Source organism: Loxodonta africana, chromosome 11, assembly GCF_030014295.1.
Source record: "Loxodonta africana isolate mLoxAfr1 chromosome 11, mLoxAfr1.hap2, whole genome shotgun sequence".
NCBI lineage: Eukaryota > Metazoa > Chordata > Mammalia > Proboscidea > Elephantidae > Loxodonta > Loxodonta africana.
Window position 1 is genome coordinate 18,018,654 of NC_087352.1, and position 16,656 is coordinate 18,035,309.

Sequence of the window (16,656 nt, forward strand, 5' to 3'; positions counted from 1 at the left end):
AAGGGTCAGTGGGGCCTTACAGGGCAAATCGAGATCTTCCAATTGGTGGAGAAAGGGCTCGAAGCCTAGAGAACGGAAGACTGCCGACGGAAGAAGCAACAGATGGATAAGGACTGGAGAGGAGGGAATGCTAAGGGAGCAACAAGGGGGCCCAGTTCTGCAGAGAAAGTAGCCAATGTCCCAGGAAGCATTGCCTAGGCAATCAGTGCGACCAATGGTAAATGGGGCGGAGTTGTGTCAAAGAGGACCGGTAGCGGGAAGAGACGGAGAGCCGGGGTGTGATTAATGAAGGGGCGGGGCCAGAGCAAGACGGACCGCTCTGAAGCGGGTCAGGCCCCGCCCCCTCGGGTGGCTCAGCCGGCGGGCTGCAGGACGCAGGCGCAGGGGGCTGGGGCGGGGCCAGCGGTTGCGGCGACAGAAGGTGGAGCCTGTGGGAGCGAAGTGGGTGGGTCAGGGGCTGCGGGTGTCCTCGCGCTGCACCTTCCCTGGCCCGCCGCCTCCCTCTGCAGGTGCGGCGGCTGGTTCGTATCGCCTCCCCATCCCACCCCTGCTCCCGTTCCTGTGTCTCTCGGAGTCTGTTTTTCACCCCTCTTTCTGAATGTTTGTCCTCCGTGTTCCCTGTCTCCCCATTTCTGAAATTCTGGCCCCTCTTTTCTGGGTCTCTGTCCCCTTGTTGTCTGACTCTCCCCCTCCTTATGAGTCTTTGCCCCTCTTCTTTCTGGGCCTCAGTTCCCCCTCTCCCGTCTCTGAGTCTCTCTCGGTCAGTGCCTTTCTGTTAGCGGTCTCTCTCCTTGAGGCTCTGTCCCCGCCACCTTTCTGTACTTCTCTGCCACCCCTTCTCTCTAGGTATCTGTCATTTCTATTTCTGGGTCTCTGTACCCCTTCCTCTGGGTTTTTGTCCCTTTCTTCTTGGTCTCTGACACCCACACACCCCCGAATTGGCCCTCCTCCGTCTGTTCCCCAGCCTCCCCCGGGTCTCTGCCCTTTCCCTTTCCAGGTCTCTGTCTCCCTCTCTCTGGGTCTGTGTACTCTTTTCTCTGGGTCTCTCTTCCCTTCCCCTTAATTCTTGGACACCCCCCTGTGCGTTAACCCTCTCTGTCCCTGTTTGCCTTCCCCCCAGCCCCCTCTCTCTCTGGGTCTCTGCCTATCTCTCCCCTCTCTGGGTCTTTGTCCCCCTCTCTCTGGATCTGTGTCCCGCTCTCATTGGATCTCAGCGGCCCTCTCTCTGGGTCTCTGTCCTTTCTCTTTCTGAGTCTCTGTCCCCTTCCCAGGTCTCTATTCACTGCCTTCAGTGTCTCTGCCCCTACTCTCTATGTCCCTTCTCTTGGCCTCTATCCCCCTCTCCCTGAGCCTCTGTCTCTCTCTCTCTCTCATGTGCTCCCCCCTCCACCGTGTCTCTCTGCAGCTCTAACATCTCAGTTTCCTCCCCCCCACCATCACCCCTCTAACCCCCATCCTGGCCAGGACTCGGGCTGCTTCACTGCAGAGTTGCAGAAATTGGGCCAGTCCTGCGGACCAGGGATGTGATTTCCTTCACTCCCTTCCCCCAGACCCTGGGCTCCCCCACCACCCCCTGATCCAGTATCCAGGACCCTCAGGCATCCCTCAAATCTCTGATGGGATCCAGGAGGGCAGAGAAAAAGACATCGGAGCTTCCTACTCCTCTCTGTCCCGAGTTCTGGATGTACCCCCAGGCAGGAGCAGTGAGTGCTGAGGTGAGGGACTGGGGCCCAGATTGAGTGAGGCTCCTGGGCAGATTGGAAGTGGGGGCAGAGGCTGGCGTAGGGGCTGGGTAGGCACCAGGGGCTTGGGTATAAGTATAAAGGGCTAGGGTAAGTACCTAAATCTGCCATCCTCCCTTAAATCTCTCCGCTCCCCTCCTCTCCATTCCACTTTTCTGCTTATGACAGCAGACAAGCAAGGGCTCAAGCGTTTTCACAGAGGTCAGAAAGTGTGGGAGAAGGTGGGGGGCTGGAGGGGGCTGGAATGGAGAGAATAAGGGAAGGGACACGGAATTAGGGACGATAGCAGGGGAGGGCCCAGTGTTAAAGAGGATGTCCCAGACCCCATCGAGCCCCAGGGAATTTGGATTCCGCCACATCCTCATGGCCCGCCCCAGATCTCACCAGGGTATGAGGGGAATTTGGGAGCCTGGACTCTCCACCCATCCATTAGAGAGGAGGAGGCTTCACGGGACACCCAGCCCTGTCAGCCCAGGGAAAGTGGACTCGATTTTCAGCAATGGACACCAGGAAGGGGAGGCCAGTTTCTGTCCCTTTCTCCAGAACCTTCCCCCACCCCTTCCCAATCTATCTTTTTCCAGGCCCTCGAGGCACAAAATTCCCGAGAGCTCCAAACTCCCACCTCCGTTATCCTTGGCGCTCCCTCCCAACGTTCCCTGCCCCATTTCCCAAGGCACTGGAATTTCTAAGACCCCCTTCCTCTTTTCTCCGCCCCCATTCCCATTAGTTTCAAATCCAGGAAAGGGGGCCTCCCGGACACTAAAAACTGAAAATATGGGGGACTCCCTGCCTACGGTCCTTGGTTTCCCGAGACCCTCCAATTACCTTGACCCCCAAAGCTAGGAATTGGGGGGATCTCTCCGCTGTAATCTTTGGGTCCCCGTCTCCCGAGTCCCCCGCCTCTGAAACTGGGATTTGGGCTCTCACCGCCCCCAGTCCTTGAGCCTTCGCCCCTCCCCCGTACTCACCCCAAGTCGTGGCGAGATGGGGATGGGGGATCCGGGGCTGGCAATGGGGGGAGGGGTGACCCAGCCCCGGCAGCTCTGGGCAGCGAGAAGCTGCCGGGGGGGGGGGGGCCGCGGGGAGTGACATCACCGCCGGAGGAGGGGCAGCACCGCTCCCCCCAACCCGGGGGCTTCAAGCCCAGCCTTGATGGCGGACCTAGGAACCCTGGGGTCCCCAGGGGAGAGAAGAGGAACAAGGAGATGAAGTCTACGGAAATAGTATTCCCTCACCTTAGAACGAGAGTTGGGAAACGCTTTACAGATTTCAGCCACCCCCCCATACCACCTGTCGCTGCCGTCGCGACCTGTCGCCTCCTACGAATGTTGTGGCTGCTCCCGCCCCCGGCAAAACGTGAATACGGCTTGGACCACAACTTCCATGATGCTCTGCGGCGCCCGGCGCCTTTAACACACAGGCAATGTAGGCGAGAGGCTTCATGGGATTCGTAGTACAAGACCCCCTCACCAGTGTGACCCTTGGGGAAAAGGGGTGATACCCTTCCTTCCCCTCCTTCTCTTATTCCACTCCGGAGGTCCCTACAATAACTTTTCTCTCCAGGAAGCTAATCCTAAAAAAAAAAAATAGCGGCCAAGGTAGGTGCAATGGAAATAGAGGATTTTTACTGGATTGCGTGCCTTTGCGCTACTACCCGGGCACGCATGCGCCTAAACGGGGCGTCACCCGGAGAACTGCGCCTGCGCGGGCCTGCCCCCTCGCCGCCCCGCCCCGCGAGGACGAGCGCGGGCAAGCCCTACTCGGGCGCTGCCTTCGTTCTCCCCGCGGTCGAAGACGGCCACGTGGCTCCCCAAGAAGACGTCGCCCAAGATCCAGAAGGGCCCCATGGGCGGAGGCACGTCCAGAGCCTGGAAGCCAGACAGGCAGAGGCGGACACCAAACCGAGCAATCTGCAAGGGGACAAGGTGGGGCCAATGAGTGTCACGCCCACCGAGCCCTGCCTCGTCCCTGGAAGCCAAAGCTTCGCCCTGTCAACTACCCCGGGGTCAAGAAGTCTGCCTGTGGTCTTCACCTTGTCCTAGTAATGTCTCAGACCCGGCATCACCCTCTCAAACCCAATTGTATTAACATCCCTCTGACGTCACTGTGACGTTAACCTACCTGAACGACGTAGTCTTGGGCAGTGAGGTTAAACCAGACACCCCCAAGGAGGAGGGAGACTGGGGGGAGCGTTGGGATTTTCGAGCAATCGATGAGGTACTGGAAAATAAGAACAAGTGAAGATGGGGGATTCCTGCTCAGCACAAACACCTGCTGTGGCTCCCCAGTGCCCTGGGGTAAGTCCATGCCGTGTAGCTGGGAATTCAGGGCCTTGGGTGGTCAGGCCCTGCCGCTGCCTCACCTCTTACCAGCCCATCTCTCACCCGTATATAATTTTTGCCACTTGCTCCAGGCTTCACTTGACCAAACCCTCTTTTCCTCTCATCTAAATGTAGATCTAAAACATTGGGTCCACAAGTATATTTCATTTATGATACATAGTATCTAAAGTTTTTTGTTTTTTTAAACAAGTTACCAGTTGTACACCATGGTGATTCAGGCTATATCCTGTGGAGTCTGCCCTGTGTTCAAATTTTGGTTCTCCCACTTGCCTGCTGTGCAACCTTAGGCAAGTTACTTAACTTCTCCGTGCCTCAGTTCCTTTTCTGAAAATGCAGGTGATAACTGTAATCACCTTATAGGGATTTTGTGAGAAACAAATGAGTTATCTTGGAAAAATGCCTGATACATAGTAAGTGCTATTATTTTTATTTACAAATCAGGAGCTTTCAAATACTGTTTTGGGTTTCTCTAACAAATCAGAAGATCTGACTTATCCCACATGGCAGGCAATATTTGGCTAAAACTGAGTAGCTGAGAGCGGCCCATATTAGATAGATGGGCCATGAACTCCCGATTTCACTCAATTCCCACCACTCCAAAGTGCCTAACAATACAATATTAGGCTATGATTAACAACTACCAAGAAATTTATCTCCCTTAAAGCCAATAGTAATTACCTTTTGAAAAGACAAGAAATGGTAGGAACTATGTTGAATTAGAGGGCGTAACTCCCTTGAAAGATCATAAAAGCATCACAGGCAGGCATGGAGGCATTGTTCTATCACCTGACATGGATTAATTGATTCAATCCTCACAATATATGTAGGAAGTGAATATTTAAAAAAAAACCTGTTGCCTTTGAGTCAGTTCTGACTCATAGGGACCCTATAGGACAGAGTAGAACTGCTCCATAGGGTTTCCAAGGAGCAGCTGGGGGATTCAAACTGCCAGCCTTTTGGTTAGCAGCCACAGCTCTTAACCACTGCATCACCAGGGCTCCAAGTGAATACTAGTGGCCCCAATTTAGAGACGAGGACATTGAGTCAAAGAAGGTTAAGTGACTTGCTCAAGACCATACATCTGGTAAATGGCAGAGCTTGAATCCCAATCCATGCAACCCACATCCATAACCACTAAGGATCTACCTGGCTCCCTTCACTCATTACAAGCCTAGACTCTAGGCATTTTTTAGGGCCTCCTGGTCTCAGGAAGCCCCCACAGAGCACAGTCCTGTTATTAGCTGTTGAGCTGGCCCCTAACTAACGGCGACCCCGTGCACAACAGGATGAAATGCTGCCCACTCCTTCACCATCCCCGTGATCTGTTGTAGATAAGACTATCGTGACCCATAGGGTTTTCACTGGCTGATTTTCAGAAGTAGATTGCCAGGCTTTTCTTCATAGTCTATCTTTAGTCTGGAAGCTCCACTGAAACCTGTTCAACATCAGAACAATACACAAGCCTCCCCTGACAGAGAGGTGGTGCTGCACATGAGATGCATGGGATGGAAATGGAACCCCAGACTCCAGCATCCTGTTGCCATCGATTCTGACTCCCGCGTGGAAGGCAAGAATTCTATCACTGTGCCACTGAAAATTGGTACCTGGAAAGGCCCCGCCCCTCCCGGGCACCACAGTGCCAGCTTTATCTTACATCCTTTATTTTAATCTTGACCCCCTCCGTGCTTCTTGAAACACTCTTTTCATGGAGGGAACCCCACTCTCTAGCCTCTCCCCCTGCGCCCCTGGCTGCCCTTGCCCTGACTCCTCTTCTGCTCCACGTAGATATTCCCAAGGGCTTGCTCCTGGGGCCTTTTCTCTCTCCCTGGAAGGGCTCCCCCACCTCCGTGGCTGTCATTACTCTCTAAGGGCCAACCAGTTGCCATTAAGTCGACTCCGACTCATAGCAACCCCGTGTGTATCAGAGCAGAACTGTGCTCCATGGGGTTTTCAATGGCTGATGTTTTAGAAGCATATCACCAGGCCATTCTGCAGTGCCTCTGGGTGGACTTGAACCTCTGGCCTTTCAGTTAGCAGCTGAGTGCATTAGCCCTTTGTACCACCCAGGGACTCCATCTAAGGGCTGGGGGCCTCTAAATATGGCTCTGAGCTTCTTCTACACCTCCTCCAGACACCCCCAGGCCCCCTAAGTCTCTAGTCACATCCCATCCTGAATAAACTTGCTTCATCCCCCCTCCCCCTCCATCCACCCAACATCTTCCTCTTATTCCTCTATCCATTGAGTCACTCAGGGCAGACACTTGGGCGGTGGTGTCACTTGCAGGTCCCGTCCCTTCAGATCTAGGATACCTCCTAACCACCTGCTTTCCACTTTAGGGCCCTACCATTCTGCCTCATGTTACCCCCTCAGTAGTGGAATTTTGCTAGGTAGTGGGGCCTTCCATCAAACCCCTACCAGCCTCCCTAACCCACGCCCACCAGAGACAAAGTCCTCACCTGTCCAGTCAGGAGGGCAACACCTCCAATGGCTGAGTTAAGCGCTTGTATCTCCTCAGCGGGTCCTGTGATGAGGGATGTGCCTGTGTCCAGGATGGCAGCACAGCCCTGGGCACAGAGATTCAGCCCTGTGCCCACCTTCACACTGTGACAGAGAACGGGCAGTCATTGGAGGCCCCTCCTCCCTCAGGCCCTGGAGTCCAGGCTCCCACCCCACTTCTCCCTCAGGCCCAGAGTCCCATCCTTCAGCCCCCTCTTCCCTCAGACTCAGGAGTCCTGGTCCCTCACCGCTCCATGTGGATCTGCCAGTAGGCTGGGATAGTGACTGGCATGAAGTTGAGGGGTGGGATATAGTGTGCCGGGTCTGAGCCCCCCAGGACCAGCTCTCCTCCATCAGGTGCTTCAGGGTCCCTGCAAAGGCAGAGCTCTGTCAGCACCACTGGCATTCCCCCAGCCAGCCCCAGGAGTGACCAGGGATGGGACTTCCTGCTAGTGAAGGTGGTTTCTGGGATCTAGGAGGGGTAGTTTGATGCAGGCAGGGCCTAGCTATTGGGATAGGAAGCAAGGTGGGCAAAAAGTGAGGGGAATGGGGATTTTCATGGTGGAGGATGGGCTTTAGGGTGTTGGGGGCTTTCTGAAATGGGGATGGTATGGAACTTTAGGGGAGAATTTTCCTGAGCTGAATGTCATGGCAATCAATTGGGTCATGGGGCTTCTGAATTGGCCCTGAGAGGTGACTTGTGTGGGGACAAGGCTTTCCGAACTACATATCTTGGTATCTTGAGAGGGATGAGACTTCCTGGATTACTTGTGAGTGATGGGAAGAGGGGGTGGAGACTTACTGGAAGATGTAGGATAGACTTAAAAAAGTAGAGCAGGATCTCCTAAGGATCTACTAAGAGGTGGCGGGGTTGGGGGGCTTCCTGAGTGGGAGGCCAGGGTAACTGAGTAGGTGTAGAATTTTCTGACAGTGATTTTTGAACACAAAGTTGACCTTCATAAGAAGTAGATGGGACTTCCTGGATTAAAATTGGCAACTTGACTTCTACTGGGTGTTCGCAAATGGATTTTTTTTTCTTCCTTTTAATGGTAAAGAGAGGGTTCCGAAATTGTATGTGGTTGGATAGAAATTTTTTGGATTTCAGTGTGAAATATGAAACATTTTGAGCTGGTAGTGAAGTTCTTGAGTTTATCTTAAACTGTCTCTTAGTGGGTGGGACTTCTGAGTGGGAGTCAGGTGTTTCTTAAATTGACTTGGTGACTTCCTGAATGGAGGATAGGACTTCCTGTGTTGGGTAGATGATCTCCTGAATGGAGAGTGGGTGGAACTTCCTATATTGGGTCAGTGACTTCCTGGGTGGAGAATGAGACTCCTTATATGTCAGTGCCTTCCTGAATGGAGAGTGGGACCTCCTGTATTAGTCAGTGCCTTCCTAGGTGGGGGGTGGGACTTCCTGTATTGGGTAGGTACTTTCCTGAATGGGGAGTGGAACTTCCCATGTTGGGTCGTTGACTAATGGAGGGTAGCACTTTATTGGGTAAAGGACTTTCAGAAAGAGGGCAGAACTTTCTTCTTGGGGGTAGCACTCATAGGAGGGTAGATCCCTCCCCCAATACCTGTTGAGGTAGAAGGAGAAGACAGGCTTGTCCACCAGTCCTTGCTCCACAAGTATATCCAGCGGGGGCCGAACTCCATCCACGGCCAAAATAGGAAAACCAAGGCCCAATATCCCATCGAAGGGGGCAAAAGTAAAGACCAGGCTAGGCTCCCACAGGGCCTCCCCAAAAACCACTGATGTGCCCTCGATTCCTCCAATCTAGGGGTAGATTCAGATGGGGCCAGTTAATTCTGGGGTGACATTACCCACTTATCCTAAGATCCCACAAACCAAGGCATGAATCCCACATCTGGGGGCATCCGGGAAAAAGTCCCAATTGCCTGAGAAGCTTTGCCTCCCCACTTGGGAAGCCCCATCCCTGTACCCAGTAACCCCCAACCCCTTCACTCACAAAGCCCTGCCTATCCACTTGACAAGTCCTGCCCCTGGACTAGGAAGTGCTGCCTCTCCACTTGACAAGTCCTGTCTCTTCACCCAGGAAGCCCTGCCTCTCTGAGAAGCCCTTCCCCTTCACCAGTAGGGTCTGCCTCCTCAACCCCCCTCCTAGACCACATGGTGGCAGACATTGGGGCTTTCCCAGGCTCAAGCCTTCTTGGGATCTATGGTCACGTACAGTCAGCTTGTCCTCACTCAGGATGCCAGTAAGCCGCCCGGTTCCATATTGAATAGCAAACTTGGTCCCATTGGGCTGGAAGGAGCTGGAAGCATTGGGGTTGAAGCGGTGGTGGACCCCTAGGTCAGAAGGTCAGGGACATGTCACTGGGGGAGGGGAATCTCCCCAATGCCCTGTGAGGGTATCTCATAGGAGACAGTGACTCAGAAACCTTTGGGAAGCTGAGGCACATTCCCTACTTCCTCCCTCCACCCCCATCCTGCCTTATCCTCCCCCATGAAAGCTCACAGCAGGGCAGACTTAAGAAGTGGCATCTTTTGGACGGGACCCAGAGGTTGGAGGAGCCAGTGTCGAAGACGACAGAGAAGTTTTGTGGGGGCGTTCCCAGCCCAATTTCCCCAAAATACTGGACCTGATGGCAGTAGAAGAGAGAGGGTGAGTGAAGACCTTGGTTTGAGGGCACCAGGGTGTGGAGCTGTGTGGGGCTGTGACTCACATTCATGTAGTTAGAAAGAGGCACAAAAGTAGACTTGTCCCCAGGAGAGGAGGCCACCAAACTCATGTGTTCTGCTGCCTTCCTCCATGCCCTCGGTGAGTTCAGGGTTCTGGGATCAGGGTGGACTCGGTGAAGAGGGATCCTGTGGGGGAGGAGGGTAATGACAGTTAGGGAGTGAAACTATCCCAGATGGGATATAATGACAAATCAGACTTCTCCAAGGCCCTACAATTTCAGTCATGATCAGAACCCCTATAATAACAACCTTCCAGAAAACTCCAGACTCTACAAGACCAAAACACTCCAACAGATCATCTCCAAAACCTTATAATAATTTGGTGTTGTTAGATGCTATGGAGTTGGTTCTAACTCATAGCGACCACATGTGCAACAGTACGAAACAGTGCTAGGTCCTGCTCCATCCTCACAATCGTTGCTATGTTTGAGCCCATTGATGCGGGCCACTGCATCAATCCATCTCATTGAGGGTCTTCCTCTTTTCTCTGACCCTCTACCTTACCGAGCATGATGTCCTTCTCCAGGGACTGGTCCCTTCTGATAACATGTCCAAAGGACATGAGACAAAGTCTCACCATTGTCACTTTAAGGAGCATTCTGGCTGTACTTCTTCCAAGACAGATTTGTTCGTTCTTCTGGAAGCCCATGGTATATTCAATATTCTTCACCAACATCATAATTCAAAGGTGTTAATTCTTCTTTGGTCTACCTTATTCCTTGCTCAGCTTTCACATGCATATGAGGCAATTGAAAACACTCTGGCTTGGGGAGGCACACCTTAGTCCTCAAAGTGACATCTTTGCTTTTTAACACTTTCAAAAGGTCTTTGCAGCAGATTTATCCGATGCAGTACATTCCAAAAACCAAACCTGTTGCCATCAAGCTGATTCTGACTCATGGCAGCCCCATGTGTTGCAGATTAGAATAGCTCCATAGGGTTTTTTGGGCTCTAATCTTTATGGAAGTAGATCACCAGGCCTTTTCTTCCATGGCACCTCTGGTGGGTTTGAACTGCCAATCTTTAGATTACTAGTAGAGCATAAAGTGTTTGTGCCATGCAGGGACCTCAGTAGACATTCTGAAGACCTTAAAATTACAAAAATTCTAGGATGATGAACCTGTGCATGCTTTAATTCATGATGTTGAGACAACCGTCCCTACTATTGGGGGAAAAAATTAAAAGCATCTGTTATGGATTGAATTGTATCCTCCAAAAATATGTGCCAACTTGGTTAGGCCATGATTCCCAGTATTGTGTGGTTGTCTTTCATTTTGTGATCTGATGTGATTATCCTGTGTGTTATAAATCCTAACTTCTATGATGTTAATGAGGCAGGATTAGAAGCAGTTATGTTAATGAGGCAGGACTCAATCTACAGGATTAGATTGTATCTTGAGTCAATCTCTTTGAGTTAGACAGAAGTGAGCAGAGGAGAGGGACCCTCTACCACCAAGAAAGAAGATCCAGGAGCAAGGGTGTCCTTTGGACCCCTGGTCCCTGCACTGAGAAGCTCCTAGACCAGGGGAAGATTGATGACAAGGAACTCGCCCAAAGCCAAAAGAGAAAGAAAGCCTTCCCCTGGAGCTGGCACCCTGAATTCGGAGTTCTAGCCTCCTAGACTGTGGGAGAATAAATTTGTTTATTAAAGCCGTCTACTTGTGGTACTTCTGTTATAGCAGCACTAGATAACTAAGAATTTGGTACCGGGAGTTGGGTGCTGCTCTAACAGATACCTAAAATGTGGAAGCGGTTTTGAAACCATGAATGGGAAGATGCTGAAAGAGTTTTAAGGTGCCTAATCGTGAAGAGCCTAGGTTGCCTTGAAGAGACTGTTGGTGGAATTATGGATGTCCAAAGCAATTGCTCTGAGGGCTCAGAAGGAAGCGAGGAAAGCTGCAACACTGGAGACAGCACAGATGGTGAGAAGCGGCGGCAGAACCAGGAGCCCAGCACAAGACAGCACAGGACCCTCCCACAGAGTGAGAGTTGAGTGCCTTTGCACAGGAGGCTTCCTGGCAGAGTGGGGTGCTTCTGCGCACTTATCCGTGGAGCTAGGCTTGCCGACATGGAGCAAGAGAGCTGAGTGCCTTCCAGCCGAGGTTTACTGGTGGAGCGTAGTGCCTCCAGGCACATGTCGGTAGAGGTAAAGATCTTTGGAACACTTGCCCAAGCAGGGCAGACACTGTGCTGGCCCAAGGGCCCAAGGGCCCAAGAGGCCAAGGAACTAGGAACCAGAAGCTAAAGAGACAAGACACACAGGAAACAGCTGCTTCAGTCTCAAAAGGTAAACCTAGGACCTGTGGGGGTCTCAAAGGGTGGAGCCGTGGCCTCTGGGGTTTCAAAGCGTGAGGCCACAGCTTCCTAAATTTCAGAGTCAGATTTTCACCAACTCAGTTCTGGAGTGTGGGGCTGCCTTTCACGAGTGCCAGTGGGATGGAGCCAGATCTGCTGCCCAATAGTGAGACAGTGGGGTGCCATACCCTAGGGGCAGAAGATGGACTAGGAGAATGGGACCACCCAAATGCAAGGGAGCAGAGTTACAGCAGCACTAGATAACTAAGACAGCACCCAAATCTCAATTTCGTTGTTTACACTAAAATAATTTCCAAATAGATCAGAGACTTAATGTGAAATATACAATTGTAAGAGCACTAGAACATAGTAAAAAATTTTGAGAAGAGGAGGGCTTTTCTACCCATAATACCAAGATCAGAAATCATAGATGAAAACATTGATGAATGTGACTTTCAAATTTTAAACCTCTGTATCTCCCCTACGCAAACACATACACAATAAAATTAATAGAAAAATCTGGGAAAAATGTTTACAAGTTGTATGTCAAAGAGTTAATATTCTTAATATGCAAAGAGCTTCTACAAATAAATAAGAATAAGGTAACCCAGGCCTGAGAGATAATTCTCCATGGGTCTCTAGTGTTTCTACATGTCTTGTGAGTAAGGGCACTGACTACCTTTGTCCAGACTGGCTTTTCAGGGATGTTTGCTTAATATTAAACAGCCCTGGAGATGGTGATAGTGTCTCCCTCTGGAGCAAAAGGCAGGCAGGTTTACTATCCGTTATAAAAGATTCAGGCTCCCTAAGCTCCCGGTTCCTCTCCTGTAACACACCTCAATGCGTATGCAGTTGTCACCTGGCCCTCTTCATATTACCCTGTGGGAACCAGGATGCAGAAAACTGCCACAAATGCTGATACTCTGGCTACTACTATTGCTATGAGTAATGAACTACCATAGAGCCCTGGTGGCACAACAGTTAAACACTCAGCTGCTAACTGAAAGGTTGGCAGTTCAAACCCACCCAGCAGCTCCAGCGAAGGAAGACCTTGTGATCAGCTCCCCTGAAGAGTACAGCCTAGAAAACCCTATGTGGCAGTTCTTTCTCAAATGGGGATGCTATGATTCAAAATCGACTCTAGCACCTAAGAGCAACAACAACAATAAACTGCCCTTTGTCTTTGATCTGGGAGTCTTGCGTCTTCCCCAAGCAACCACATAGCTAAATCCACAGTTCTTAACATCCAGGAGGAAAATGGATGAAGGATATAAACAGGTAATTTGCAAAAGAAGTACAGATAGCTTCTAAACACCTGGAAAGATGTTTAAACCCCAATAGACATCAAAGAAATACAAACAACAAGAATGAGAAGTCTTTTTACACCCTGCAGATTAGCAGAGAACTAGGAATACCCCCTGCTGGCTAGAGGGTACAGAATGATACAAAGTTTCCAGAGGATGATTTGGCAATATGTATCAAAGGCATGGGAATTGTACACATCTTTTAACTCAGCAATTCAAGTCCTGGGCATTTCACCTACAGGTGATCACTGGACAAGTACATAAATGAGGATGTCTGATTAGGAAACCTGGAGGCCACCCAAACGTGCAACAGTGGGGGACTTTTGGCTCTGTTACAGAACAGGCATAACAACTAAATCCCATTCAGCCACTAAAAAGGGTGAAGTAGATCTCTATGTCAGTGGCTCCCAAACTTCAGCACGAAGCAGAATTATCTAGAACAGGGATGATGGGCCAAGTTTTTTGTAAAGGCTTTGGGAGCCGTAGGGTCTCTGTTGCAACCACTCAACTCTGCCATTATAGCCCCAAAACAGCCATAGACAATATGCAAATGAATGAGCTTGCTTGTGTTCCATTAAACTATTTGCAGAAACAGGTGGCAGAAATAACTACAATAGGCATATATATAGAGACCAAAGCTCATTAGTGGCTAGCAGGGCCAGGAGGGAGAGGGAAGGGGGAGTCATTGCTTAGGTGGCACTGAGCTTCTGTTAGGGGTGGTGGGGAAATTTGGAAATGGATAGGGGCGATGGTGGCACAATATAATCAGCATAATTAATACCATTGATTTATACATATAAAAAATGTTGAAATGGCAAATGTTTTATCCTTTATATAACTAAACCTAAACCAACTGCTGTCAAGTCAATTCCAACTCATGGTAATCCCGCTTGACAGAATAGAACAGTCCTGTGGGGTTTTCTTGCCTGTAATTTTTACAGAGATGGAGGCCTGGTGTTGCAATGGTTAAGCTCTCGGCTGCTAACTGAATGGTTGGCAGTTCGAGCCCACCCTGTGACTCCAAGGGAGAAAGACCTGGTGATCTGCTCCTGTAAAGTTCACAGCTAGAAAACCCTATGGGGCGGTTCTGTTCTGTCACATGGGGTCTCCATGAGTTGAAATCGACTCAACAGCACCTAACAACAACAATGTTCATGGAAGCAGAATGCCAGGACTTTCTTCCACAGCACTGCAGGGTGGGTTCCAACTGCCAACCTTTAGGTTAATAGTTGAGCACAAACCATTGGTGCCATTCCAGGGACCAAATATACTCTTACCATAAAACACACACACACCCCCAAGGTGACAGACTGGATTTGGCCCTCGAGCTGTAATTTGCCAACCCCTGATTTAAAGGACTTGTTAAAATTCATATTTCTTGAGCTTCTAATTAAGTAGGCCCGGATGGGAGTCCCTGAGTGGCTCAAACAACACTCAGCTGCTAACTGAAAACATGGAGGCTCAAGTGCACCCAGAGGTGTCTACTTCCAAAAATCAGCCACTGAAAACTCTGTAGAGCTCTACTCTAACTTTGTGAGATCTCCATGAGTCAGAATCAACTTGATGGGAAATGGTAAAGCTAAGTCCTGGATGGGGCCTGAGAATTTGCATTTCTAATGAGGTTCCAGGTCATGATGATGCCCTGGTTCCAGGACAGCATTCTGAGAATCAATGTTCTTTCCATTGATGTGGAAGCTGTCCACGATATCTTAGGTTCAAATAGCAGGTTAACAACACACCTGTGCAGTAATATTTTTGTACCTGCCTGTAGTCGCTTCACTATGAGTCAGAATCAACTTGACGGCAATGGTTTTTGGGTAGTCACTTCTGAGGATCCCTGGTGGCACTATGATTAAGAGCTCAGCTGCTAACTGAAAGGTTGGTGTTGCAAACCCACCAGCTGTTCCACAGAAGAAAGATATGGCAGTCTGCTTCTGTAAATATTACAGACTTGGAAACCCTATGAGGCGGTTCTACTCTGTCTTATAGGGTTGTCATGAGTTGGAATCGACTGGACAGCAACAGGTTTATGGGTGGTCACTTCTTGGAGCCCTGCCCCCTCGCTCACACCTCTGCCCTGCCCCTGCCCCCCACACAGTCTTAAGAGGCGCAAGAATGTGAAGTGGGGAAAGCACTTCCTGGAAGAGTGGCCCCTCCCCCATCAAGAGTTACAGGAGATCAGGGTGGAGAAGGTGCCAAAGGCAACCAGAGGAAAGTCCTTGGGGCCCCTACAATTGGACTTTTTGAAACCTAGACAGTCTGGAGGATGTGAATCTGGGGGTGTGGGAGGTGTCTCCTTGGATTGCCACAGATTTGAGTCTCCAAGATACCAGGGGTCACATGTCTGGAGACCCCCTCCCCCCCTTGCCATTGAGCAGACTCCAACTCATGGCGACCCCATGTGTGTCAGCAGAACTGAGTTCCATAGGGTTTTCAATGGCCGATTTTCGGAAGTAGATTGCCAGTCCTTTCTTGAAAGGCACCTCTGGGTGGTCTCAAGCTGCTAGCCTTTTGGTTAGCAGCTAAGTGCTAACCATATGCACCACCCAGGGGTTCCCAGCCCACTTAATCAGAAACTCAAAACTCTGAATCTTAACAACCCCTGTAGGTTAGAAATAACAAAACCTATCGCTGTGGAGTTGATTCCAACTCATGGGTGCCCCATGTGTTAAAGAGTAGAACTGAGCTCCTCCATAGGGTTTTCTACGCTGTGATCTTTACGGAAGCCAGTTGCCAGGCCTTTCTTCCACAGTGCACTGAGCAAGTTTGAACAGACAACCTTTCAATTGCATGCAAGCCATCTCCTCCCTCCCTCCAGTCATCAGAGCTCAGGATAGGAACACCAGGAGACTCCCAAAACCATGTCCGGAGAGGTCAGAGAGGGGTCCTGGGTCAAGGTTGGACTTTTAGGGTGGGGCCTTGGAAGCATATCAGGGCGGGATCCTGGGGATACCAACCCCATTTGGTGGTTGTGGATCTGGGGACCCAAGAATGAGGACTTATGGATCCTGGGGTCCCAGGTTTGGGAGTCATAGATCTGGGAGCCCCCAGATTTGAAGGGCAAGAGGTGGAGAGTCCCAGGTTAGAGGGTCACAGGTGGAGTCCCCAGTACCGGATCAGCGTGGCTGTGGTGGGATCCATGAGTAAGAGCGGCGGCGGCAGCAGCAGCAGCAGCAGCAGCGGTGACGGAGACATCTCTGGGTTCCCAGGAGTGGACCAGGCGTCTTGGGGCCGCGTTTTCTTTCCCCAGACTCCTCCCTGTTCACCGCCCACCTCCGGGCTTGGAAGTGACCAAGATGAGTAACCTTTCGGCAGGTTACATGGAGGTAGGAGAATGAGATTTGGGGAGGGATGTCTGGAGTATTTTTGTTTTGTCGAGTATTTTTGTAGGGTCCTCACAAGTATTATCCTGTGCCTCAGGCGCCCTTCTCAACTTTGGCGGGGTTTTTCCGCTGAGCTTCCCCCAACCCTCCCCCACTTCCCGCTCTTTACTTCTACTTTTAGTTCTTACTTTCACTTTACTTTTCTGAAATTTATTAACCACAAGTGTGTCTCTGGGTAAGTGCGAGGGATGGGCAGGGTGTTTGTAGAGCGTCTTGAATTTGTGCAGAAGGGAGAGAGGGTCAGACTAGATGCCACCGCCCCCCCACACACACACACACTCAGTATTAAGTGGACTGCCCAAGTGCCGGGACCCGCGATTCTTACATTGTCTTATTTGGAAAATACTGCAACACACACACACACACACACACACACACACACAAAAGTT

At 50.7% G+C, this 16,656-nt stretch overlaps 1 protein-coding gene across 1 annotated transcript; it reads right to left on the minus strand.

The window, feature by feature from the left end:
• Positions 1 to 3,347: 3,347 nt before the first annotated feature.
• On the minus strand, positions 3,348 to 16,343 carry NAPSA (napsin A aspartic peptidase). Its single transcript, XM_064294061.1, has 9 exons — positions 15,997 to 16,343; positions 9,270 to 9,411; positions 9,062 to 9,185; positions 8,774 to 8,892; positions 8,159 to 8,358; positions 6,830 to 6,952; positions 6,542 to 6,686; positions 3,864 to 3,962; positions 3,348 to 3,652 (listed from the first exon to the last, which is right to left on the minus strand). The coding sequence occupies exons 1-9, from the start codon at positions 16,077 to 16,079 to the stop codon at positions 3,425 to 3,427; spliced, it is 1,263 nt and encodes a 420-aa protein (XP_064150131.1). The 5' UTR covers positions 16,080 to 16,343; the 3' UTR covers positions 3,348 to 3,424.
• Between the last annotated feature and the right edge of the window lie 313 nt (positions 16,344 to 16,656).

Bases quoted from the DNA above. Each gene is read 5' to 3' on its own strand.
- NAPSA (XM_064294061.1), bottom strand. From the start codon at position 16,079: ATGTCTCCGTCACCGCTGCTGCTGCTGCTGCTGCTGCCGCCGCCGCTC. The intron at 6,687-6,829 runs GTGAGGGACCAG...TCTCTGTCACAG, and splicing joins TGGCAGATCCACATGGAGCG to TGTGAAGGTGGGCACAGGGC. The intron at 3,963-6,541 runs GTGAGGACTTTG...CTTATTTTCCAG, and splicing joins TTGCCCTCCTGACTGGACAG to TACCTCATCGATTGCTCGAA.